Below are 26,894 nucleotides of genomic sequence, written 5' to 3' on the forward strand. Positions count from 1 at the left end.
GTATACAATGCTGAGAATGACTTTACATCCACCACTCGCCACGAAGAAGACGACGACCTCCTCGATGCACATGACGACGATTACTGGCACCGCAACAATGCAAATAAACAATGATACTGAAACTTAACCAAGTGTCCGGCAATGCTCTCCTACAACAACTTCGCCATTCAGGTCTTGCGCGTGAGTGCAAGCTTCCCTGAATTTTTTAAAGACGATAGTCTTTCTTGGGCTACTTAAACCCAGAAATTTTGGTCTGTCTGTAAATCTACCCGTCTAAGTCCGATGTAATGTTCATACTTGTCAACATTGTTGAAGAAGAACAAGACATTACGCAAATATAAGACAACAAATTATAACAGAAGTGATATTTGCAGTGTTCCTTTATAAAAAATTATACATGTTTGATTTTTGCGGAATTAAATACTTCATCAACTGCAGAAAAAAATTCACTCAACCGTCGCCTGCTGTCGCCTGCGCCACTACACCTTCTGGCGCCATTTTAAGAAATCAACCAGCAACAGTTATGAAAGGTTCCACTAGAGAGGTTCCACGTTCTGCTTGGAACGCACGTGGAGTAGGGCAACGTGGTTCTATCAAAGTTGAAGTAGGGCGCCTCGATTCACGCGCGTCTCCGCCGTACGGCAGCCTTGGCATCGAGACACCCGGCCTGGAGCAGTGGAACGCGGTAAATTTAAAATGATTTAAGCAAACCTTTGGCATTTTTACCTTGGGAGGAGCGCGACGCAAGAGGAACAACATGAGAGGTGAGCGCGAAAGTGAAGGGAGGCATTCACTTGGCAAAAGTCGATAAAGACTATCGTCTTTTGTCGACATTTGCAACGAAAGGAGCAGATACGCGGCCAATTTTTTTGCTAACCACACCGATCACCTAGAAGTACAGGCATTGACAGCAGACAGGAATTTCCTCTTCTGTCTTCCGTCGTTCTTTGCGTTCAGTAGCGCTTGATTTTCTGCTCGGTATGAAATACGAAGTAGCTTCATTTTCCGCCTCGTTATGATCCCAGGTGACTAGCTCGAAACGTTTTCATTATGGACGAAGGGGCTGGAGAAAGTCTCGAAAGTTAGACGGAGCAAAACAACCGTGCGTGACGTCACCAGGAGCAACTTCAGCGGAATCAACAGAACATAAAGTGGCGTCACAGGAAATGATGGCATCACTTCTGTGAAGTTAGTGCAGTGCGGTGACGCAGCAGTGGTGGGGATAATGGACCCTTTGGCTGAAGTCCGACAGAAAGGAGTGGTGAGGACCCCACCATAGAACATACGTTTATCATACAGGTGTTGATCGACAGCTTTCGCATAGACCACACTGGGCATGGCAACATTGTCTAGCCATTCTTTTAGGGGCGAAGCACCTTAGGGCCAAGGCTCGTCCGATCGGCGTCCGTCCGGCGTTTGTGCTCACGGCACAACACCGTGTAAATCGATCCATCTGTGAACAAAAGGTTCACAAAAGGTTAACAAGAACAAAATAAAAGCTTCATAAAAGGTTAGAGAGAGAGAGAGAGAGAGAGAGAGAGAGAGAGAGAGAGAGAGAGAGAGAGAGAGAGAGAGAGAGAGAGAGAGAGAGAGAGAGAGAGAGAGACGCACAGCACCGCGTAAATCAAAACATCTGTGAACAAAGGGTTCACAAAAGGTTAACCAGAACAAAATAAGAGGTTCACAACAGGTCAGCGAGAGAGAGAGAAAGAGAGCGCTGCGGTGCAAATGCTATATAAGCGCGTTTCAGACCACACATTCTCTTTCTGCCATGGATGAAAACGAATGTAAGGCGCGGCATGCGGCGTCCCAACGTCTACGCAGACAACAAGCTACCCCGGAGGCGACAGCTCGGGAAGCGGCGGAAAAACGGCAAAAACGCCAAGCTGACCCGGAGTTGAGTGTTTGGGAAGAAGCGGCTGAACGTCAACGCCGACAACAAGCTACCCCGGAGTATATACTCTACGGGCGTGTTTTTACTCATTTACACGCGCTAGTGGGCAATGTCACGGGTGATTTACGGTAAAAACGATCCCTAGTGCTTCGCCCACTCGTTGTGATTCCCTTCGTGGAGATGCGTGAATTTTGTTCCCCAAAGTAAAATAAATTGCATTTGTTGGTCTGCTATTTGGGCTGCATTAGGGAAATCAACTCGAGTAACCATTTCCGAAATTACTGAGTGCAATTCTAGGACCTTAGTCATTCGTGAACCTCGAAAGACTAAACTTTGGCAACCTTCGCGGTCTCCTCACTAACTACCGTAATGACGTAACACTCGTTTTGAATGTGGTTTGCGGCTACGCCATCTTTCAGAACTTCAGATATCTCATGAGTAATGCCAACCTTTCCTTTGCGCTCACACAAAAATATGCGCTAAAACCCCTTCATTTTCTGTAATTTCCCTCTAGAAACTTGCTGGTATTTAGTCACTGCCAACGTCCCTAAATCTACGGGGAAGTGCCACAACGCAAACGCTCTTTCAAACGCACTTTAATCAAGGAAATGGTCGTAACAGCATATTAAAAACTCATAAGGCAGACTAAATATTTTAAATTCCAATCAACTGAAAAAACTAGGCGTCACTTAAGACATTCGTTGAGGTATGTTACAGGTCACCCTAAATTAAGGTCATCCTTCAAATATGCAGTACTCATTTGGGAGCCCTTCACGATGTGGACCTTGAGCGGCTTGCAAACATTGCTTTGTCTAATTACCTTACCAGTATACAGTACGCAATGCGTAGGCCATCTTCCGAGCTTTCCCGGACGACTTAACCGCATTTTTATAGATACAAGTGAGGGCGAAGGTGGCGTTTCGCTCGCACTATCCCCTCCGAGAGAGAGAGAGAGAGATATCAAACTTTATTTAAAGCGGCCCATGTCCGGGCTGCCGGGCTGCCTGGAATACGTTCATATCCCCTCCGAGGATTTGCTGACATCAGCTATACGACGACACAGGGTCAAGTCCGCCCGCTATATTTAGCAAATTTGTAGCATTTTTATTCAGCACAACCTCTATGAACAAGCAGAAAACCTATATTAATCTTGGAAAAGCAGAAATCAAGAAAATTTATTTACAACTACGGCCCCACTTTAATTAATTATTTTCTTAGAAGAAATGGGCCACCTTCAGGGGCATCCGCAAGCGCCGTGCAGTGTCTAAACGTGACACTACCTTACACGTCCAAACAATATTGTCGGTTTCAACGAGTCAGTATATTATCTCTATGGTTTCAACCCGTGATTCAAAAACTGCATGTAAGAAGAGCAAATGTTGCACATTATTGTTGTTTTAGCCGGGGAAAAGTTCTTGAACACCTCTTCTAATCTCACGGGCAATTGAAAGTATGTTGCCACATGGCTCACTCTCAAGGTTGGCAGCATTTCTTTTTGCGGGCCACGTATGGCTGGTGGATCTAAAAATTACGATTTCAAAAGTTCTAGGGAGCTATCAGCAAAACCGTTTCGGTTAACGTGTTTTAAACGACGCACTTTCATTTGGGATAAAGGAAATATAGTCGACAAAAGTCGCTTGTCTGTCCCTTTAAAGTTAATCAAAGGTCACTAAATTATACTTAACTATTTTCCCTTATTATATTAGTTATGCTACAGGACGGCGGCACTGTAACATGACTGCACGCCCCAGAACTCACAATCTATGTTTCTAATATGCACACTTTACACAAATTATTCATGAATGGAATGAATTTGTACGCTTAGCGACGCATTTTTTTACAGCGAAGCTGTGTATATCTAGTCACCCCAGTTCTTGCGCCCCTGTGGAACAAAAACTCGGCGTGTGGAGCGAAAACTCGGGGACTTGTCTTCAGCCGCGGGAAGAATCCATAAAAAAATAAAGCAGTTCCACTTAACGGGAAAGCTGGCAAGTGAGGAGCACTGATTCGACAGAGGAGGTGTAGCGCCCTTACATTATGGTTACATTATCAGCCTGACATTGATACCGAAAGTAGTCAAGAGGGGCACCGCAGCACCTGAAAAGCCCTATAAAGAGACACTGGATTGAGTTTTTATTAATGTGTGGTGATTAGTTTAGTAATTGATGATTTTTTCTTTGTTTTATATGTTGTGTACTTATTTGCGGCCTAGTAACGTCAGCCTCCATGGCAACGGCGCAGAGCAAAGATCACCCCCAAAACTTTGCATATGAGGAACGTCTGCCTTTGTGGCCCAATGGGACCGACATCGGCTTCGTAACGCGAGGAACGCAGGTTCGATGCCGACTAGGGCCCCAAGCGGTGATCGTTTCGAGTCCTCGGTTTGGTTGCGCGACGCCGATTGACTGCGGTGGCTAGATACCGTGACGTCGGACGAGCTACGACGACAAGCCGGGCCTTTAAAGTGTCCGCACTTAAAAACAGAGGTCTCAGGACCTCATAGTTTGATATGTCTGGTATTGCCTCTGAAAACATGTCTTCCAAGCAATGCATTTGTGTTTAGAGAGTAAGTCCATTTTAATATGATCTGTGTGAGCTTGTTTTTTAATCGACCAGGTTTAGGGGAAATTCCCAAGGTGGAGTAAGTTTCTATGAACGAAAGTTTGAGACCCACCTGAATGCAGCCAAACGGCTACAAAGGAAAGCTATACAGCTTCCTTTGTAGCCGTTTGGCTGCATTCAGGTGGATGTCAAACTTTCCTTCAAGCTTGTTTTTTGTAAGCTGGCTGTCCCATATTGTGGGGTGCGCAGTGAACAATGGCGATCAACGGAGGGAGCATGGCTAAAGCACGACTCATATTCCACTCCACCCCCCCCCCCCCCCCCCCACCGCCTCTATCCCGAGTAGTGAATACTGCTCGCCACGCGCGGCGCCTGCCTCACCCCCCCACCCCCCTCCCTTCTGCCATTTTATGAGCGCAGTCGGAAGAGATGGGGGAGGGGGGGGGGGGGGGGGGGATCGTGCACGCGCAGGTTGGCATTATAAACAAACGCTTTTTGCTTCTGCGCCCAGCTTCGCTGCTCATCCTTCTTCACAAAGTGGAAGGGCAGTGATTTTATTTTTCACACATGTTTTTAATATTTTTCCAACATACTTTTGAAGGGAAATTACCTTTGCTGTAACCCATAAAGAAATATGCAAATAAATAAATTTATTTCACAGCTTTTTCCGACTGCAGGGCGGTCTGCGGATGTGCTACAGCTGCTGATCTGTAGCAATAGCCTCACTCATTCTCTTTTAGTAAATCGCTATTTAAACTCAACTCATATATTTTTGCGCCTCTACTTCTCTTTCCAAATTGCAATAGGTTGATGATGATGGCGATTACGAGGTTCAGCGCACCGAGGCTACACAGGTGATGAGAAACGCCGTAATGGAGGGCTGCGGATTAATTTTGACCACCTGGGGATCTTTAAGGTGCGCCGAAATCGCCAACACACGGGCATTTTTGCTTTTTGCTAATCGTAATAGGTCCGCGACCAACTTATACTTTCAAGGGTATACTTGTGTGCCCAATATACTTGTGTACCAAACATTTGCCTTGCATGGTGTCTTTCGGTTCTTCTTTTCAATTTCAAATGGAGATTGACGCATCTGTGACATAACCTTCGCAACTGTGAGTAGTGCGCCTGTACATTTTATCCCTTCCATTCCCTCCCCAAGGCCCTCGTGCTTTCCTTTCTTTAATAAAGGCACTTGTTTTCAGTGCAAGAGCGATATTTTTTTCAAGGTGTTTCGGCGTAACAACTGTTCACGCGTCGTTTCCTTCCCTGGAGTGGAGTAAGTGATTCCCATACTCGTGCCCCATCCCTCCCATCTTCATCAAATCATGTTTCAGTGGTTTTATATCACGCCGGTTGGCTCAAGCATGTAGTGTTTTATCTCCCTCGTTCATCGGGTGTTCCCTTTTTTCAGTGTTTCATCTGCCGAAGCGCTCTTTCTCTCGATGGCTGTTGGACTTAACGCGAAAATAAGGCTGAGCAACTGTTATTCTTTCTGAAAGGACCCACATTAAAGCTCTTTTTCCTCTTTTTCTTGTTCGGCATCAAACGATGCCGTCTTTGCTTAAGAATAATTCAAGCATTCATTTTGGCCTCCCTTTTCTCTTTCTCTTTTTCTGCGTAAAATAGTCGCCATGAAGTGCACAAAATGATTGAGTGGGTGGCGATCAAGACCCCATCAGCCGACCACTCCCGGGCCACTATTTGATAGAGTGGTGATCAGTAAACGTTGGCGGGCCGGCCCGGCCACGCAGCCGATTGCTCTCAAATGTGTCTTTGGCCGTATTGTCATATATATATATATATATATATATATATATATATATATATATATATATATATATATATATATATATATATATATATATATATATATATATATAGTGTCGAGTGCAAGTTGCGACTTGGGCCGAAAGCCCTCGAATTCACCCGCATCAATCATTCGACGGAACTTCTACATTTCTACATAATGGACAAACAGTTAACCAAAATCAAATCTGAAACAGCCTATGGCCCCTGTTTTTCAATTCTTCCTAGCCGAAGTTTGTGCCTCCTGAGCAACCTGTGCTGCGAATAATTTTCTAAATCAATTTATTTTCCACAAACATGCCCTTGACTTACCGACTTTCTTTTCCCAAAAACCATCAATCAAGCTCCGTCAAACCCGTTTCCAAATTTGCCATGTGTGATCTCGGTAAATGCAGTGCAAAAGAAATGTGCGGGATCCCGACACCAAATTTCACGACCCCTTCTGGCCGGTGGCTTTATAAAGAACCCCTACTGCTTCGAGTACGATATTTTTGTTTCAGGGACAGTAATCCACTGATACAGACACACTCGTTTTTACTCTTTCGGGCCCCTTTCACTCATAGATTTGGTAAGTATTTGCACCTTACGAGCTATATATTTCTCTTCAGCAGCAATTCAGAGGTGAGGAAAATAAAAATCGTAATCGCAGAATTCTTTCCGGCAGTTCACAGGTGTAATTTATAAACGCAGTACATGACAAAATTATCACACTGTCACTCACATCTCTTTCAGTTATTTATTTCACTGACAGACTCCGAGAAAGTACAAGGATACCAGAGTACTCCTCCTGGTGCCGTGATTACGAAAACATCAGTATCCCATTGCCGAAGGCATCCTCTCATTATCATCGTCATCCTTTTTTTATTGATTGTAGGGTGTAACGCGCCGTCGCAACGCAGGTGATGATGCACGCCGTAGTGGAGGGCCCCGGATTAATTTTGACCACCTGGAGATCTTTAACCTGAGCCGATCTTTAACACACGGGCGTTTTTGCTTTTCGCCTCCATCAGAAAAGCGGCCGCCGCAGCCGGGTATCGAACCCGCGACCTCGTGCTCAGCAATCGTCATCCTTTTCCCGCTGCCACTTTTTTATCTTCAGTATGTAGCCACCGCCTATTACGCTTTCCATTTTCCCATATAATGGAGTGTGCCAAAGCTTTTGCAATCAAATTAATCCGGCTGAATTTCATTTTCCCGCGTTCGCACTGCTCGTGCGCCACCTGTTGGCACAGCGAGCGCCGTGTTCTTTATCTTTTATTTTTTGGGCTTGGAATAGTTCGAACCGGCATCTCGCGTGTTCGTGTTCGCCATTATACGGCCTCTCTTCGGCAACGTTTTCTACACGCTTCATTTTAATTACTGTAGTAAAAAAAATCCAACTGGTAGAGAGATAGAGAGACTAAACATGTTTATTGTTTCTTATTAAAGAGTCCTTAGGGTGGCCTCCTCATTCCAGGAGTCCATTGGCACGGGCCGCGTCTTCTGCCCTCTCCACCAACTTGCGCTGGACGTCGAGGGAAGAGCTGGCCAAGGCGCTCTCCCAAAGCTCATAGGTGTGGAAGGGATTGGGCGGGTCAAGTGGGCTTTGTGTACAGCCGCCAACCATGTGAAAAAGTGTTCCAAACTCCCCGCGGAAGCAGCACCAACGGGGATACAGGGTGGGGGCTATGTAGTGGTTTCTGCTAGGGTGGGGGTAAGTATTAGTTTGCAGGGCACGAAGTATTCTATCGTGACCCTTGGGTAGTTGTTTGAGCGGTGGGGCGTACGTTTGTCTTTTTATCCGATAGTGCGTGGTAACCTCATGAAACGAGACTAGAGGAAGCGGACGCAGATCTTCTTCTTCAGGTGCTCGGCCAGTCAATTCTCGAGCTGTGAGATGGGCAATCTCGTTCCCTGAGAGTCCAATGTGCGCAGGCGCCCAGATTATCTTGGCAGGTCTTCTTAGTGGCTTCTGTTGAAGTATTTTAAGTGCAGTTTTATGTATTCTCCCGCTGGAAAAGTTGCGACAAGCCTGTTGAGAGTCAGTAATTACGGTCTCGACCTGAGTTTGGGTAAGCGCCAAGGCAATGGCCGCTTCCTCGGCGAGTAGAGGGTTGGCTCGGTCCAGTGATACGCTGGTGCGGTGCTCTTGGCCTATAATAACTGTTGCTACTGAGGCCCGCCTTCCGGGATAGAGGGCCGCGTCCGTGTACGCCACGGCAGGATGGTTCACCAGAGGGCAAGATTAGGCACTACAGAAACCGGCAGATCCATCCTTTCGAGACTTGGACTATCGATTCCGCTTTAACACCCAACACCCCAAGTCACAGACATCCCGCATGATATCAGGCGCCACATTACAGCACCTGTGCTACCGCGAAACATGCACCCAGTGCATCAGGCCGACCGCAGAGAAGCAAGAGTCCAACTGGTATTCCCAGTAAAATCGAAAGCTGAAGCTCTCGGCTGTGTACTTAAAGTTTTCCTCAAATATGCCTCAGGTTTCCTTTGCGCTGAGCGATGTGGGCGTACATGAACTACGCCTGTAACTTTTTCTGGCTTGGATTGGCCTTACCCTATACATATTTCGTGCTGAAGCATTCGCTCACCTTTTTGTATTCTTTCAAGCCGTAGGCCGTTTTCTATGTCGTCCGGGGGCCGTGAACCCCGGATTTTCAGCCTAGATAATTAAATCAAGCAAGCAATCAAACGTTTTATTTTATTCTTCGAAATGAAGGAAGGTAGGACTGCGAAGAGAAGCTGCACACTTGCATCTTGACAAAGCCTGCGTCCCCTCACACAATTCTTTTCAGCAACGGTACAGTGATGCAGAGCACATTTTAAGGCAAAAAAAGAACAAATAAATAACACAACGCCTAAAATCTAGCGATTTCACCTTAAAAATTCGCAGCAATGGTCAGAGATAAGATCTAGTCTTCGTGTAAGGCAAGTGAAACTTACGGGCCTCTTTGCATTCGAGCTTATATTTTGAGGAAGGGGGGACATTGCCCATATCATCACACCAAGGCCGTTTTGCCTCGGCAAATGTTTAACCACAGACATTTCCCCCTAATATATATAAATCATAACGTAGCATTTAGAAACGTTATGTCAATGTAAACTGGCGGTTTCTTAGTCTTTTTTATAATATTTAACCGGCCCTAAAGGGGAGATCCTATAAAGCATTTTTTTTCATCGTGCCTGAAAGCACTGCGACAGCTGCAGCTATCACCGGCACAGAATGGCACTCCATGATTTGCTCCCCACAGCTGGCACTATTCCTAGCATGTGATTTGTTTTCGGTGCTATTTTTGAAGTTCTATGAAGAGGCCACCTAATGTTTTTACTGCCTCAGCTGCAAGGAAGCCGGCGAATAACGACGTCATTGCTTGTGTGGCGTCACGTAAACACACGAAGAAATGCTGAAGTATAAGAAAGGGGGAAGAGGGGGACTAATCTTTTAACCAATTTCCGAATTATCGTATGTGCGTAGAGCAGTAATATTTAGCTCAGTTACTCCATGGCCGCGGAATCGAAGCAAGGAACGCGCGTATCGACCGTCTTCGGAAAGTGCTTTAGATACTGAAAAGGGTTGAAAAAATGGACTTTAAGGGGTGCTTTAAGATCATATCGGCAAAACCGGCAGCGGGTTATATCTGCTCGGTTTCCACCTACAGTAAACTTTGTAAAAAGGCTCATAAATTTGCACACGAATCACATGCAATACATCGTCATAGCCGATGTGAAAGGGCGATCCACTTCGTACGGTTATTGATAAGATCACGAATGACGTACGAGAGCGCACGAGGGTGCGAGCTCCGGCACACTATCGTCGACAGCCGATGAAATATATTTTCCACTGAACACTATCCGATGCGCCACTGGCACTTCTACATAGCCAGCAAAGTTCGCCTGCCTTCGCCGGATTGCAGTCACGTTTTTCGACGCACTCCAGGTAAACCACTCTCATGATATAACCATCCCACACTCTTCGTTGTTCACGACTGCTTTTGTTTGACTGTTTACAAATTTCTACGCGGAACGGCCGAACTGGAGTTGCTGTTTTTCACGTCGTATGGAATGTAGAACCTGCCGTTATAATTTTGGGATAATCTCCCCGTTGAGACTTTTTTAGCAAGAAACGTCATTTAATATTTTCAACTGGATGTGCAACATAGCGTTGCTACGATGGTGCAATAGTTAATGGATGGCTTGTGCTTCAGGTGCAGGCATGGCTCGCGTTTGTGGTGTCTCGCACGTCTCAACTTCACATCGCTGCTCCATCCGCAACATCTGTGCATCGGCGCTCACGACGCTTCTTGTGGCGTCCTTATCAGTGACTCGAACGTCTGCGACATTTGAGCTGCTAGAACAGGTAGGAAACGCAGCTTCCGTTGCGCGCGCCGTCAGGATGGCTTCGGACGCACTGGGCGGAGTGGACAATGGTGGCGTCTTCATCAAAACCATGCACGGCAGAGGTTGTCTCGACTCCGGCTGCTGCACACTGTTCTGGTGAGTGCCCCTTCACGTGCAATCTTCCGTGTCCGTAATTGCGAAAGCGCCGCGCCGAGATTAATTTGGCTGACACATCTGGTAGCCCCCTGGAGCTCTTCCCGCCTGCCTTCGCAGTCAAATTAGGCGTACGGTTATACGAGGCTTTTGGAAGGTGTGCACTAAATAGATAACGAATAACCTTTCAGTTTTAACCAGCAGTTGCTATTCGGCATAATTGTAGAGCTGAATAAAGAAATAACTACGAGGACATGTAAGCATTTGTGATGTAGTGAACGTGAAACCGTTAGCGCGATTAGGTGCTCCTGCGACTTCGCCGCCGAGAATAGCAGAAGCGGCAGTGCGCCCCGCAGTGCCTTATTTGGCTCACTGGTGACTGATGCACCACTGGGCGTATCGGTGGGGTGGTTTATGCTATTTTTCTGAGGGGCGTGCTCTTCTTTGTTTTATGTCTGGGACGCATGTTTCTTTGTGTTTTCTTCGTGTTGCGCTTCTTTGTGCGCAGCTTAATGCGTTTGCATTAAACAGGGCATTAATCAATCCGTATTCTCTCTTTTGCTGGCGCGGGAAGACTGTCTCAAATGCAAGGCAAGTCGTCCTTCACAGAAAATAAGTCAGCAAATTCCAAAAACGGCAACAAGACAAAACTTCAGAACATCTCGTCGTTTAAGTTAAGGGAATGCCATTTCCCGCCTATGACAGACTATGCAGCCCGTCATTAAGCCAATGAGTGGAAGCCATGGTTGATAGGTCTGGCAATTTGTCGCCATACTGGCGACTTTTTGAGACTCGTGGCGACGAAAAGTTCAGTGTTATGACTTGGCTACTTTCAGGCTCCTTTGATTATCGGTGATTTGGTATATTTCCGGGCACTTCCGACGCCCCACTATTCAAATAGAGGATATTTATGACCTTTCAGCGCAGTTCAGCCGTCGAGACAAACTGAACAAACAACAAACTTTTAGGGCAAACGAAGGGGATCTGGTAGAGCCTAGAATAGGTCCCAAAGAACCAGTCACTCAGACATACCACCGTACAGCGCTACTCACCGGCACAAATCGAATTTTTTTTTATTTTAATACTGTGCGGTACCTGGTGCGGTATGAATAGCTTAAAAGCCTACAAGCAACGCGGTCGGTTTGAAGTGTGAGGCTTCAGTAGTTCGCGGGAGCTTTATATTTGATGCACAGTGGTGGGAAGGGTGTGTGACGGCGTATAACAGGCACGGAAATGTGAAGAGGAATCGAAATGGGTGAAACATGGTGCGCAGCGAAGATCCTTTCTAAGTAATTCATATTTTTTAATGCTTTACCTAAACGTGCATATTATAGCTTTTTTTTTTTTTTCAAGACAGTAGCCAACCGCTGTCGCTTTACTGGACCGCATCAAACGAATAAAATTTGATAAGGTATTCTACTTATCGGAATTTCTTAATTTTTTCCGCGCAGGCAATTCAAAAGCATACATACCAGCCGGGCTTTGGTGAAAATGGTAACTTTTCAGCTCCTTTTCATACATTACTCTAAGGGGGCGCCTTTCTTGGCTACTTAAGGCTATTTCCTGGCGACTTTTTCATCTGGGGACATGGCAACACTGGTGGAAGCACTAACCTGGCCCCAAATACAAACGACTCCGATGGCCTGAAGTTGCGTAGATCGCAGCAAACTGACTCATGACAGTTACGACATATAGTTAGGCTCCGTACGACTACGTTGAATATTACTTTCTACGAACGATTGGCAGCCGCGTGGGGTGAAGAAAATAGGTGCGCATGGTAAGGGAATGGCCATAAAACAGGACAAAGAAACTGGTACCGCTTACACTTGCCCAATTATCGTCCGAACGTGGGAGCGCGTGTCATTGCATTCGTTTGATCGCGACTTGAACAGATTGGAAGAAAAATGTGGCATCCGCTAATTCCACATCAGCTTATCGGTGCTCACAAAACAAGCAGGCATGCGCCAACCCCGAGAGTAGGGAGTATGTGCTTGTGCTGGTGTATATTATCCGAGGCTGACGTGGTGTGCACCATTTTTCTGTTTTCGATTCGTACGCAAACTGCGGCAAAGTGCAAAAATGAGGGTTGTGGTGCAGCCTCTTGCTTAGCTTTCACGCTGTGCACTGTGAAATCAAGAACACTAGTTCTAGCTGCGACGAGCGTTGTGTCCTATCAATGCTGTTCGCAATTTTCACGGCTGTTCGCGATTGTTTACTGGCTTTTGTAGGCTATGCCGCGAACGCAAGGTCAATTTCTCACTTCGTTTATCGAAGAAGAATGACCGCATGGGACATAATCGAGACCTATTATCAGTTGTCGGGGGTAGGCGCCAGCCGCCACCGCAAATCCGCAAATGACCCGGGGATATATATTTTTAAAAAAGACGTCGTTGTAGAGTAGTTGTGGTTACCCCTTTCGAACTGTTGGGACCTGGGTTCGATCCGAAGTACCTATCTGGGCACTTTATTTTTCAGCGTGAGTTTGTATCTGAGCAAGCTGGTACAGGAGGCTGCCAAATAAAACGGACCAAGCAAGCCGCGCGCGAGAACTATTTCAAGCCCAGTGCCTGCTGTCTGTATACGTGAGTGCGCATGCGGGCGCTTCGCTAGTGAATTCATGTAAATTTTCTAGATTTCGTCCGCAGCCTCCCGTTTCTTTCGAAAGAAGCGCCCGGCGGTGCCTTACGCGGCAAGACAAGCGAGCGGCACGGTTCCTTGCAGAGTGCGGCATGCGTGAAGCCGTAGTCTCGTGCAGCTCCGAGATATGTTCGTCAGGCGCTCTTTAATTAATGCGTCACCAATCTTTGCCGAGTGCCCCACAGAACCAACCATGTAACGCCCTGCGTCTGCACAAAAATGCATAATTGGCAAAGTTAACGCATTTAATTTTCGTATTAGTGTAAATGGAGGAATTTTTAAACAAGCGGTAAAACACATGTAATTAAGAAAAATTAAGAAGTTATAAAAATGAACTAATGAAATCAAAAAGCTTCTCTTGTGCACAGGTGCACCTTTCCGGCTCGTCGCGTTTCTTTCAGAAGTGATCTCTCCGTAGCTATTCCGTGTAATGCAAAGAATTTTCCAACAGGCAATATTGAGGGCGAAAGCTTGCTTTGGATGCAGTTATAGCATGTTGTTTTACCAGGTTCCAGTGCCAGGGAAACTACCCCATTGAAGTGTATGGACAAGGAATTACACAGACAATTCAGAATTCTGCAATGTGTTTTTACTGTATTCATTTCCAAGTCGACTGCTTGCTTTATGTCCGATCCTGGTAGACAATGAGCAGACTGATGAATATACCGGAAGTTGGGCAAATTCCTATTATGTTCCGTGCACTCCTATCGCCCCATTTGTATACATGAGCATGAATTGGGGGGGGGGGGGGTAGGAAGGGCTTTTGGGGTATTTTTATAGTGCCTATAAATTACTATTTTGGCGTTTGTGCCTAAATGCCTATAAATGCTTATTTTCAAAATCGGTGCCCATTTGAACGCTATTCAGCCTCACGTTTCTCTTTCGAGTGCAGTTTGAGATCGTTATTTATATTACTGGCCAACTTTCACTGTCCGGAACTCTGTGGGTCCTTTAGTTCAACCAACTCCCGAAAAACAACCGCTAGCAGCAGTGGAATGGTTAATTCACTCAGTGACAAGAGGCAGAATTTTGAGTCCATAAGTCTCTAGGTATACTGGTAGTTTGATATTGTCTCCACAATTTCGAGGTTGATTCTTAGACTACGTTCCCCGTTGTCTCCAGATTTTTTGAAACATGTGCCGTCGCATCCTCGTTTCTGGAAACATACTGAAATTTACCTATTTTCTGCACTATTGTTGAGCATCGAACACGAGTTAGCAGAGCACTCCTCTATTGAAGGGCTACCGGCAAAACATCACTGCGCAGCTGCGTTTTTTTGCGTCTTAAAATACACACTGCCGACGGGCTCTAAAACATGTTTTTCCCTCCAAAATCTCTGGCTGCTGAACACCTCTTGAAAAACCATCTTCAAATTTGTGGAAGTGTATGTGCAGACTTGGGGCATCTTGCCTGTACACTTAGAATATCATATGACAAAATGGCTGGTTGTAACTAACAGTCCTCATGTAAGAACATGTTAATTCCTTAAAAAATCGTCGCATCTCTTGCGTTTATTATGTGTCTTGTTGCGTTGCAATTTAATTGCATCAGGCAGACACGAATTCGCGCTTTTTTAAATCAGTATTCCCAGCTTTGCAGCATCGTTGATCATGCCTGTTTCACATATGCGACTCTCGAACAACTGACAGTGCCCATTGGACATGAATCGGAGCAGTGCGCTTGTTGAATTACACCAATGGGCCGTCATTAGTCCAGCAGTTTTATGGGACAATTGAGCGGCTGTGTTCAACTGTTGGGGTCCTTGTGCCATTATTTACAATAACTTTTTTGGTTTCCCTGTCGTAGATAGACGTCGTGTCGTGCACGTCTTCGCATGAAATTATTTACAATTACGTAAGAAAACTGCCTGTATTTACGACGTTGGAGCCCTAAAACATTGTTTTTCTGCCTATTTTAGGCGCCTAAAACGCGCTCTTTTAATGCCTAAAATTCCGGCCTCAACTGATGAATACACCAAGTGCTTCCTTAACCGAACTAATAAAAAGCAAGTGCCACCTCCAAGTAATTTAAAGGCACAAAGACCATGTGTACGGCTGATAGACTTGCAATGCAATACATGGTGCAAAAAGATATGCGCGCAAATGAGAGCAGAGCCTGGAATCAAAACTTCATTTCCTAGCTGTCATTCAAATTCAAGCCCTAAAAGGCAGTGGAGTGTGGCCAGCGCAACCCCGAAGTATGAATGTCCTGCAGTGGTTTTACAAGGTTCTTGAGTGGTCGGAAGCTTGAGCGGGAAAGCTGGGGATGCTGGCGTCATAAGACGAAGTTAAAAATAAAAATGCCCCGAAAAAACGAGCCGAAACAGGAATCAAAACATCAAAATCCACCAATCACTTAACACCCTGCATATGCACAAAAATGCGTAATTGGAAAAGTTAACTCGCGGAATCGTCACAAAAGTGTAAATGTACTATCGGCGTCAAATGAAACGCGAACGCGAAAATATGAACCAGAACGTGCAAAATTTAAAACTACTGTTCGTAGAGTTCACATAATGGCACGCTATTGGTATATTTGCAAATCTACTTTTCCCAACTTTGTTTTTGTAACTAAGCCACGCGTCATTTTGGCTTGCACGGGAAGAAATCGCGCTAATTGTGCGTTCAGGTTCATGTTTTCGTGTTCGCGTTTCATTTGACGCCGATAGTACATGTGCGCGTGGAAGTAAACAGCACGGGACCGGGGACCAAATAGCTTCGCTGCTCCGCGTCGGACCGCCGTCGGGAACCAAGGGGCGGCGTTCTGGGGGTGCGTTCACGCTGCCCCGGCCGCCCCGGCCATCTGATGTTTAAGGGGGACTCGCGTGATCAGATCCCTACAGTACTTACTAATTCATGGCCCACCAGCTTAAGAAGCATCGGGTACCGACACGAAAGGTTCTAAAAATTCAGAGATGTTCCTACCGGCGTAGCTCGCTTCTTTTAGAAATATTCTTCCTCTACTGAGATAAAGAATAAACAAGAAACGCATTTTGCTTTATCCAGTTTTCACTAGATGGCGCTATAAGTCTGGCAAGCAAGTGATTTATTCTTTATGTCAGCACCTGAGTCTCATATCTCTAAAATAAGCAAAGTAGGCCGTTGCGAACATTGATATAAGTCCGTGGGTCACGAAGCAGTAGGTGCCACAGGAATGTTAGCAGCTGAGTCGCTCTGCTGGCGCGTCAGACCGGACGTAGGTTTCAAAAGGACAGAGCGAGGCTATACAGTGGCGCTGATTACACTGACGCTCGCATCGGCTGCTGTTTGGTTCGAGCACAGAGTAAGAACTAGACAGGAGGTGAAACGGTGCTTTCAACGGCGGACAGAGAAGGTGACACGCGCTTGGCCTAGGCCATTGCCTCCAGTAAAAATACAGGACGCGATGCCGAGGCTGAGCTAGCGGCATCCATCGCGGTTGAAGAAACTGCGCAGCCGCCGCGATCGGCATATAACTGCGCAGCGCCCAATGAAATGTAGCCGCTGTCATTTCGCGTATAAGATAGATGACGCTACTCTCTCCTTCGCTGTCGCAACTACGAAGCTTTGCAGTCCGCCGTAGTTCCTATTGCGACAGTATCTGGGCGCTCGCCCGCGCCCCACGCAATGGGCAGTTTCGCGCTTGTAGCGTTCCATAAAGCCTGTCTATTCTGTTTCTCGCGGTGTGCTTTTGCAATACAAAGCATTACAAGGTGACAACGAAATGACCGCAGAAGCACATCCGGATGGTGACTCTAAAGGAGCATTATCGTTATTTTAAAAAATGCCATTGCTGGATGAAGCTGTTCTTTTATTTGGCAGGGCCTTGTCCGCTACCAAGTAACGGCTGTCCAACGCAGAAATTTGAACTTCGACATGATACGACTTCGATTCGACTTAGAACGCTCGTCCCGTGTAACTCTCTTCATTTGTCCCCGTTTCGTCGCGCCTTTTACCATGTCGAGGATAACGGCTGTAACTTAGTTCGGGGCTGTTGTGGCGAGAGATAAATACAAATCGCCTGTGAGGAAGAAATTTTATTGTTGGTAACCAAATCTGCGTGGTACACATAAACTCCTAGTTCTATCGTAACAGCTTGTCTCATATGCTAAATGTCGTATTGTTGAATTCCACATCAATTCCACATTACAAACAAGCCCATCTTTTTTATTGATAAGAGTTACAGCTTTCACATCAAGCCTTTTTGCGGTGTTACGCCGACGGGGAGGCAGGGAAATATCGAAGTGCTGAAATATTGAAAGAACATGCTTGTTTCTTTTTTTAGAAATCCTAAATTAGTTTTACCTAGGCATCTATTCGAAAAGTGCGTAAACAAAACGCACAACTACTGACGTTTCGAATGTACTCATATTTTTTTAGTCAATCTCGTTAGGGCGCTCTATTAGACAGACCTTTGGAACTATGGGAGATAATCATATCGTTCTGAAATCAAATTTTATTTTTATTATTGGTACATCTGCTTGTGTAATTCGATTTTTTTCTCACACCGTCATGACTGCATGAACTCATGACCGTATGTACGAGAAGCCGCGACGTCATCTAGATGATGTCGCAAGAGGCAGGCAACGCTTTGCCGCCACTTTATGGAGCGCAACAAGTCACGAGCGCGCGTAGTTTCCTTGATCCGAACAGCGGCCGATGCGGTCGCCAGCGACGGCTGCCAGCCTTAGTGTAATCAGCGCCACTGTATAGCCTCGCGTCGCCCTTTGGAAACTGTGACGCCCGCTCGGACGCCCAAGCAGAGCGATGATTAAACAGATAAGATAGGGCGGCGGGTATTGTATATAACATAGTCTCTTAGTAAGTATACTAGAGAGGAAACTGCGCATGTGAATCCATGTCGGCGTGTGGGGGTATGGCCTTATGGGAAGACCACAGCTGATGCCATGATTTGAAGCGCAACAAAAAACACTGATGAAGAAACAGTAGTAGACGAGACAGCACCTGTATCGTCTCCTCTGTTTGTTCGTCCGCGTTTTTTGTTGCGCTTCAAATCATGGGAACTATTCACCAAATAGCCCAGCAAGAAGTTTTCACCAAAGCTGATGGCTTGATATATGTGTCGGATTCCTGAGGGTCTTCTTGGGCTTGCTTTCTTCACTATGCAGTCCTATGTCTACTAGGTAGTGGCTCTCTAATAACGTTGGCCGCTCTGTCCGAAATTGCGAAAACTTGCTTCGCTTGGAACCTCGAAATTAGCTTCCTTAGTTCATACTAAGACAGCTATGCTTCATTATAAGCAAGTGGGAGGACTGGTGCCGGCAAGCGACCAACAGTACATATTTACTTAAGCACAAGCGGTAAGAACAATGCACTTACCGATTCTTTTTTGCAGTAGCTACATATTTTAATAACGCCCGGACATCTTGCCTCTGCAGGTAATTTGGCTCTGCGAAAGTTGTAGCAGACAACGCGTTACGAAACCACCCACGAAAACACTGCGAAGGCGAGGTGCTCATTTTTATAGGTACGCGCATAAAACCTTTCTGAGATTTTCAAACAATTTATTATTTGAAATGTTTGCAAAAGAAGCCTTACATATTTTCTCCGAAAAGTTTACATTGTTAACCACCAGCTTGGTCCGCAGATTAGTATCCAGAACTGTTCTGGCAGGCTCAGTAAAAAGAATACGTTATACTTTCAATCTGCTTACAGCGTGTTTTAGTGTTTTATTTTATAATTACTTTATTACACATTCTTTGAGTTTTTCTGGCATTTTATTTGAATTAACGGCAAGTAAAACGTGTCAATTCAAGGCCAATGATGAAACTAAGGCGACCGCACGCTATAATGGCGGCCCATGACAGATATGCCCTTTATATAAGCCTCATAGACGCTAGCGCCAGATTCCTCTAAAATGTATATTGCAAGAAACTATGGTGTATAACTCTATGGCGGCGAGGGCAGCGCGAAATCCCCCCCCCCCCCAAGAAAAAAAAAAAAAAACGCCGTCCGTTCCTTGGTTCCAGAAGGCCCACGCGTCGACGCGATGCAATTCGGTCACAACTCCCGTGCTCCATTTGCTTCTGCGAGGGCCCGTACATAATTTGTGGTAGGAAATGCAAACTTGAAATGAAGAGAAGAGGTCCAAGACCTTTCGAATATCAGCTGTCTGCTTGTTACATTTCCGACCGGGAACTGTTCAGTCACGCCCGAAGTTTTATCGTCGTGTGGCTGCAATGCCAATCGGCTGTAGAGCCAACAGAATGACAGTTCACGATTCGCCACATGCCGCAGACTGTTTGCTGCTGCTGCTGCAGTGAATTGTGCCGCTCGAACGGCGCGCGACACAAGGTGCCTCTCGGTCTCTAATGCAAAAAAAAAAAAAAGAGGCTGCCACCTAAATCAAGAAAATTCACATGCATTTGGTGACTGGCCAAGGATCCGCATGCGCACTCAGCTATCTCTACAGTAAGCACAGGGCCGGAATGGGTCGCGCCGATACTTTTCACATACCACTCGCTCAGTCCTTTTTTTTTTTTATCCGCCTGTGCATGTCAAGGTGGAACAGTGATAAGACGGGACAAAAAGAATTGACAGGCAAGGGCGCTGACAAGATTCAGAGAGCTCTTTAATGGGAACTGGTGAGGTCAGCCCTGCTAGGGACAAGGTTTGCTACACCAGATGGGGGGTGGCTGCAATGATGAATGGTGAATAGTAGACATTACGACATTAGGGGTACAGCAGGAAGAACACAAACAAGAAACAAGAAACAATGGAATGCTGCTAGTAGAGCCCCGACGTAAAGAATACAATTAACAAATATCGTTCATGTAAACGCTTAATCAACATTCAAAGTAAATGGCGCAAAAAAATAACACCAGCCAAGAAAAATAAATAGATGAACGCCACAGAGCGAAAGAGTACATATCATGAGACACTTGTGCTTTTATGATGTAGGGAGATTTGTCCTGTTCAGTCTCGTAAGAACCGGAGCATAACTTTTGTACTCAAGGTACTGTCAGCACTATTGGCCCAGGGCCCAAGAAAATGACAAAGTTCAAGCCTGCCTCCATGATGTGCACGAGACAGGGAGCTCACTGCAGTTTTTCGCGCAGCAGTGAATTGATGGCAGACGCACAATAGATGATTTACAGTCTCACACACGGCGCAAGTCCGGCACAGGGGGAATCGTCCCAACCTATCTTGAACTAAAAACTCCGAGTAAACGCTACATTCAGGCGCAGTCGGTGCAAAACTCCTTCACACCGCTTGTTGAGGCCGCGTGGAAAGCGGAAGTCACAGTGCGGATCAATAGCCTGCAGTGGTGGACACCTGCGGTGAGGGTCCTGCCACTCCGACATTCGTGCAGTCCATCCACGTGCGACGATAAGGGCGCTTCTGTCCTCTCGGGAGAAAAGAAGCTGGGTCGTGTCGCTCAGCAAGTGGCCTGCGCTGGGGGCTGCGTCGGATCTAATGCGGCCCTTTATGCCCGATTGACCAGGCAGCCACTGAAGAATGTTGTCATGACCTTCGCGCACCGCCATTGTGGGAATTTCGGCAATTTCACATACAAGCTAACTGCGGCTGTTGTGAAGCTTTCGGAGGGCTTGTAAAGCACTACTCGAGTCTAGGAATATTACCCATTGCTGGGCACAATTCCCGCTGATGTAATGAAGTGCAGCCCGTACAGCTGCCAGTTCGGAAGCAGTCAAGGATGCTTCATGGCTTAGTTTTCTTTCGACAGTGCACCCGGCTGATGGGATCCACACGCCGATGGCGAATGAGCCCGGGAGAACTGAGCCATCCGCAAAAACATGTGTAGCCTTTGTAAGTACTCAAGATATACTCCAGTGTCAAGAACTTGAGCGCTGCCGCGGGCATGGCAGACTTTTTGCTGATTCCGGGTATTGTGGCGCACATTTTCCACGGCGCCTGTATCCGCGGTGCTAATTTCGACTTTTGAGGTCTTCGAAAGTTCGCCGGAAGCAGGTGTCTTACATATTGTGTGGAGATATCTGTCAAAAGATGCGTATGACATTGAGTCAAATGGCACACAGATGTTCGAAGCGCCTCTTGTCGTTGTAGCACTGCATGCGGCCGAAAAGCACCGAGCTTCGCATAGAGCTCCGACCGTCGATGTGCATTTAGGTAGGCAGGCAGGTGCGCATAGCTCTTGCCAGCACTGAGACTATGCCCTTCAAGCTTGTAGGTGACAGCTGATGTAGGGCCGGAAGGCTGTAACGCGAGAGGCCTACAAAAAGAGCTTCATAAAGGCAAGAGTGAGGATGCAGGACAGCCCCAGGAATTTGCACCGAGCATACACAGAGTGCGCACGAAAGATTTCTAGAAGCCGCTCTTTCAGTCGCCGAATATGTGGAGACCAGGGCATTAAGCGGTCAAACTTGACGCCGAGAAACTTGTGGGACTCGACATAAGGTATTGGAGTGCCTTCTACGGTGAGTGCATAACGCGGAACATCACGCCGCGTGAATTCTATCGCAGCACACTTCTCTGGGGGGAAAATATCAGACCACAACCTCTGAAATATTTTTCATATTCAGAATTGCCTTCTGGAGTGTGGCGCGAATGTTTCGACGGTTCCTGTCTGAAGCCCAGATACGGATGTCGTCTGCGTAGGTTACCGTCACTGAGACACGCAAGTGAGCAACGGTGGCCATTTTTGTGTTTATCAGTGTTTTCAGACTGCCGCTTCTGCGGCCTCACCGCTAACTTTGACGAGGTCATTTGTAAACAACACTGCCGAAGGCGTGGCATCTTCGGACACACTTCTGCAGCTGAAATGCTGCGAAGCAAGTTCTTTGATTCGCGTTCGGAACGATTCCAGTCGCGCGCAGCCGCAGAGGAGGGAGGAGAAGCTGAGACTACCACAGTTGACCGACAGAAAACACATAAACAACAAAATGGCAGTGCCAATTAACCGTCGCAGTGTAAACAAATGTCACGTGCTGCGAACTGACCAATGGTCACGGCGGCGGCACGGAACAAATAGTGCCGATACTCTGTACTTTTAATTAATTGCACTAATTTTACCATCAAAGAAAGACTAGATAGATGAGCAAAGAAGCGTAGTTTTCGTGCGCAAGAGAATTTTGACGCATGTAAAAAAAACTGAACTGCTCCTGTTATCTTTTTTTCTTTCTTGCGTGCGTCAAAGTGTCCTTGAGTGGGCATAACCACGCTTCTTTGCACATCTATCTAGTCTTTCTGACATCGTAAAAGGCACAGGTAGTCAGCGCCCGTGTCTGTCAATTTTTACCGTGTCCCGTCTTGGCGCTGTTCTAGCTTGACTTGTTTACAGATCTGCACTGTAGTACGCGTGCTTGCACAAAAATTTAGAAAGTTTCGGAGCTTATAAAAATATCTTGACATAAACGCATAGCCACATTCCTCGACCCCTCCCCTCCTCCCATGGAAAATATGAGGTTGCGAACGTTGGCGAAGGTTGCGAACGCGCGCAAAGTTTCTTTGGTCATTATCTTAAATGCCGCACACTTAGTGGGTGTATTTGGAACTCCAGGCGTCTCTTTGCGGTATCGTAACATCATGAAAAACAACAAGCCTGACTGCCTTTATTAGGCTTGCGGGAAACTTTCTGTTCCTGCGGGGCTGAGCTTTTTCTGTCCCAGTGTCAAATGACGGGGTTTCACCGAGACGGTGTATTGTCGCTGCTGGTTTAACCATCTTGATTGGCTTCAGCGACCGGACCCGTTGGAATGCCGGAAGGATCATTAAGTGTGGAAACACTTCCGAGTCGTTTCCGAGACGGCTTACATTTAGATCAATGGGCATTCATTTGTAGTAGGCTCAACGTTGTGGTACGGTTGTTGGTAGGTTGGGGTTGTTTCTGTTTACGTTATGGAAGCCACGTAATTTAACACTTCCTGTAATTCCTGTAATTAAGACTTCCTGAAGCCACGTAATTTGAGACAGCTGGGCTTCATGCCGCTGCCGATTACATGCCCGTTGTGGTAGTGGGAGATTGGAACGTGGAAGTCTCATGGCTCGATCCGCCCTGTCAGCTGTCCTACGTAATCGAGCGGTTTGAGTATTGACTGGTGGGTTACGAGGGCAGTAACTGGCCTACGACGGTGGAGGGAAATGGGCAGCCACATGTTTGTCCGCTAGAATAAAGCTCAAGGCATTACAGGTTTTAATTTGCTGGGGTACGGACGCATCTCGTTCGCTTAGAGGAATAGCGGGAATAGGAGCGTTGGGCCGAACAGAGGCGTGAATGGGCGCGAAAACAACGAAAACCATTGATGCCGCCGCCCTTGCCTTAAGTTACAGCTCGTCGAACAGCTGCGAACCCCTCCCGGATGAACAGCAACTTTCCCGCTTGGAACACCAACGGGGGCCATTATTACTTGTTCAACTTAAAGGGCTTTCAGAGCAACATTTTCGACGGTTTCTTCAACTTCTAAGCACGCGCACATAACCGGTTCCCGGTTTAAGCGATCACTGGTTGGGAGGGGGGGGGGGGGGGGGGGGGCTTCAATCTCAGATATAGCTCCCACGCCCTTACTTATGGAATGTCCGTTGTGCAGGCGGGTGGTTTAAACATGGAAGTTTAGCGGCCCAATACGAACTCTCCGGTGTTCTCTGTGGTCTAGCGGATTGGGTCGGTGTGTTACAGAAACAGTAAGATGCCCACGGCACCACAGTCAAATAGATTTGACTCTGGTGTCATGGGCATCTTACTGTCTATAGACAGCTCCATGTTTGTCCGAGAGAATGCAACTGGGGTTCCCCCAAATTTCATTCCGCTAATTGTCTACAAAGTATGCTCAATCACCAATTACACGAAAACATGTTTTATTTCGTGCACTCCGTGGCCTGCGCCCAGCTTCGCAGGTCATCCCTCTTCACAGATTGGAAGGGCACTAATTTTTTATGTGGTTATCACATCTTGTTATAACCACGTAAAAAAAAACCACCTTAAAGCTTTCAACAAATTTTGGGCGCGCGACTACAAGCTACCCCCGCAAGCATGGTGTGGGCTGTAGTGAAGGGACAACGATCCGTCCTCATACCCAACAGCGTACAAGCTACCATAGTGTACAATATACCGCTAATGGTTATTCTGTAAGGGAAATCGCCTGATGCTTGGATTAAATGTCGACACCTATACTATACAAGATTAGGAGTTTTAATTAACTGTATGTGGGGATCCTAAGTTGTATTTGACAAGTTCGTCTATATACGTACGTAACTTTGAATGTAGAATCCTGCCAGCACGAGAGAGAGGGAGAGAGATGGGGAGAGAGGGAGAGGTGGGGAGAGAGGGAGAGGGGAAGGGGAGCGGGAAGGGGGGAGGAATAGGGGGATAGAGGGAGAGGGGGAGAGAGGGGGAAATACATGTTTGTTAAAATCAGCAGAGAGGTCTGGTCCCGGAACTTGAATTGCTTCCATGCAAGCTCTTTAATTTATTATACTCCCTCACCATGCATCTGTACTGCAGCGGCCGATATCTTCATTGCCTGACCATTTTGGTTGACCAAACTCCTGTTTCAAAATGCTTCACTAAAAACTATCTGCCCGACAGTAGGCAGCATGGAGTGGCGTTGGCTCTGTGCCTTCTATTTATGGACCTAGACAAGCCCCCGTTTAAAGTGGCCTTCAAAGCAATGTGTAATAGGTTAGCATTACCCGCCGCGGTGGCTCAGGGGCTAAGGCGTTGTGCTACTGAGCACGAGGACGTGGATTCGATTCCCGGCCGCGGCGGCCGCTTTTCTGATGGAGGCAAAAAGCAAAAACGCCCGTGTGTACGAGACTTCGGCGCACGTTAAAGATCCCCAGGTGGTCAGAATTAATCCGCAGCCCTCCACTACGACGCGTGTCATCGCACGCGCTGCGTCGGCACGTTACACCTTACAATCAATCAGAATCAATCACTAGGTTATCATTCCCTTCTCACTGCACTGAAGCTTCATACTGTTCAAACAGTGCTGAAACGACGGACGAAGCAAAATGGGGACGCACGACGAGCGGTGTTACTAACAACTCAAAATTTATTGCACAGGAAGAACCGATACATAGACATAACAATAACAAATCACACAGAGCGCATTTCTTTGAGCACATGGGCAAGCAAACACATGCAAAACAAAAATTGAACGTGCGCATAGATAATCCCAGCACTGACCCAAAAATCAACACTAAGTGTGGACATCTTGCTTGATCGAGGCCTGGCTGAGACCATGGCTGTTCTTATCAATGTGAAATGCTTCTACTATTTCGCGGGTGGGCGGATCTTAGTATTTAAAAACCACACCTGTGTCACTGAAACAAGGGACGCATCCACATGCACCGCAGTTCGCGGATAGATGCGCAAGAGTCATTCTTGTGTGTTCTCGTGTTTCCGCAGGCGTGTATTGCGGCAACGGCCGGTCTGGCCGACGTTCACCGAACAGGATGGGGGTGCGCAACAGACAACCCCCAGGCAGCATTCAACAAAAAAATAAGTTATGCTTTGTCTGGCACCTTCTCCGCTTATGGGTCTCCACCTTCATTTTCCTGTCAATGGTGGGCAGACATGTCCAAGTTTACTCGGGAATGAAAACACCGTAGGGGCACCTTACGAGCGACCTACACGCTTGAACACATGAAACGACTAGTTCACGTAAGAAGTTACGGTGAACGTTTTTTTTTTCTTATTCCTGACTACTCCCGACTGGTTTCTTATGCTTTAATTCTTCAGGACCTGACTGGCGGCTATCATTTCACTAGCCGGGTAACATGCCACCTCGGTTCTTTGGGTTTTCCTAAACGAATCGTGTGGAAGCATGGCTTTCTCGGGAATTTTGCAACGCGCGTCCTGTGTCCCTCTTTCTTTACTCCCGTCGTCTTGGCACTGTTTGAGCTATATGATCCAGTACCAACTTGCCCAGTTGACACTCCTTCTGCAAGGCAGCTTTGATTTTAATAATTTCCACTGACCAATATATGATATGTGTCCTCAAGAAAAAAGACTTAATATGCTTGAACTGTGCAGGTCCCAGGCGCTCCGGATCAACGCAAGGTGCCCTCCATGGAGCTGGCTCAAATGGAGTGCCGATGGACCCTTGATTGTTAGCCAGCAGCCGTTGTCCAAGATGTGCCTGACGTGCGACAACGCCGAGCCGGGCTGTGTGGCCCAAGTCTCTCAATGCCGTGGAGGTTTAGACCAGCAGTGGCGGCTCAGGTTCGCCTCCAACTGGACCACGGAATTCGGCGAGCCCCTCTTCGGAATCACCAGCTTCTACGCTCCACAACGCTGCCTCACACTCGTCAACGGCGGAGGCGACGGCGACTTTTATGCGCTACAAAGTTGCGCAAGGCCTCAGCCTTCAGAATGGCAGGCTTTCTACGTTGTCCGGAGCCCACTCAAGCCCTAAAGTACCACCAATGATGTGTACGCTCCAGCTTCATAGCACACCTGTAAATAAAGCCATTGTCCTTAACTTCGCCATATTGTATTATCGAGAGAATTAGGTATGAAACCAAAATTGGTTGTCCACAATGTTCTCAGTGAAGGAATGTTTATGGTTAACATGCTTCCTTTA

At 46.7% G+C, this 26,894-nt stretch overlaps 1 protein-coding gene across 2 annotated transcripts; it reads left to right on the top strand.

The window, feature by feature from the left end:
* Positions 1-9,943: 9,943 nt before the first annotated feature.
* Positions 9,944-26,813, top strand: LOC144153248 (uncharacterized). Of its 2 annotated transcripts, XM_077684900.1 has the most exons (4): positions 9,944-10,199; positions 10,468-10,756; positions 25,718-25,810; positions 26,345-26,813. In XM_077684900.1, exons 1-4 carry the CDS (start codon positions 10,118-10,120, stop codon positions 26,724-26,726), a joined length of 846 nt encoding a protein of 281 aa, XP_077541026.1. In that variant the 5' UTR covers positions 9,944-10,117; the 3' UTR covers positions 26,727-26,813. The 2 variants fall into 2 exon arrangements, with proteins under 2 accessions (XP_077541026.1, XP_077541034.1); XM_077684908.1 differs by lacking the exon at positions 25,718-25,810 and having other exon boundaries at positions 9,995-10,199; positions 26,345-26,810.
* Positions 26,814-26,894: the final 81 nt, after the last annotated feature.

Source organism: Haemaphysalis longicornis, unplaced genomic scaffold (assembly GCF_048455015.1).
Source record: "Haemaphysalis longicornis isolate Haplotype H1 unplaced genomic scaffold, Haemaphysalis longicornis Haplotype H1 scaffold_1, whole genome shotgun sequence".
Lineage (NCBI taxonomy): Eukaryota > Metazoa > Arthropoda > Arachnida > Ixodida > Ixodidae > Haemaphysalis > Haemaphysalis longicornis.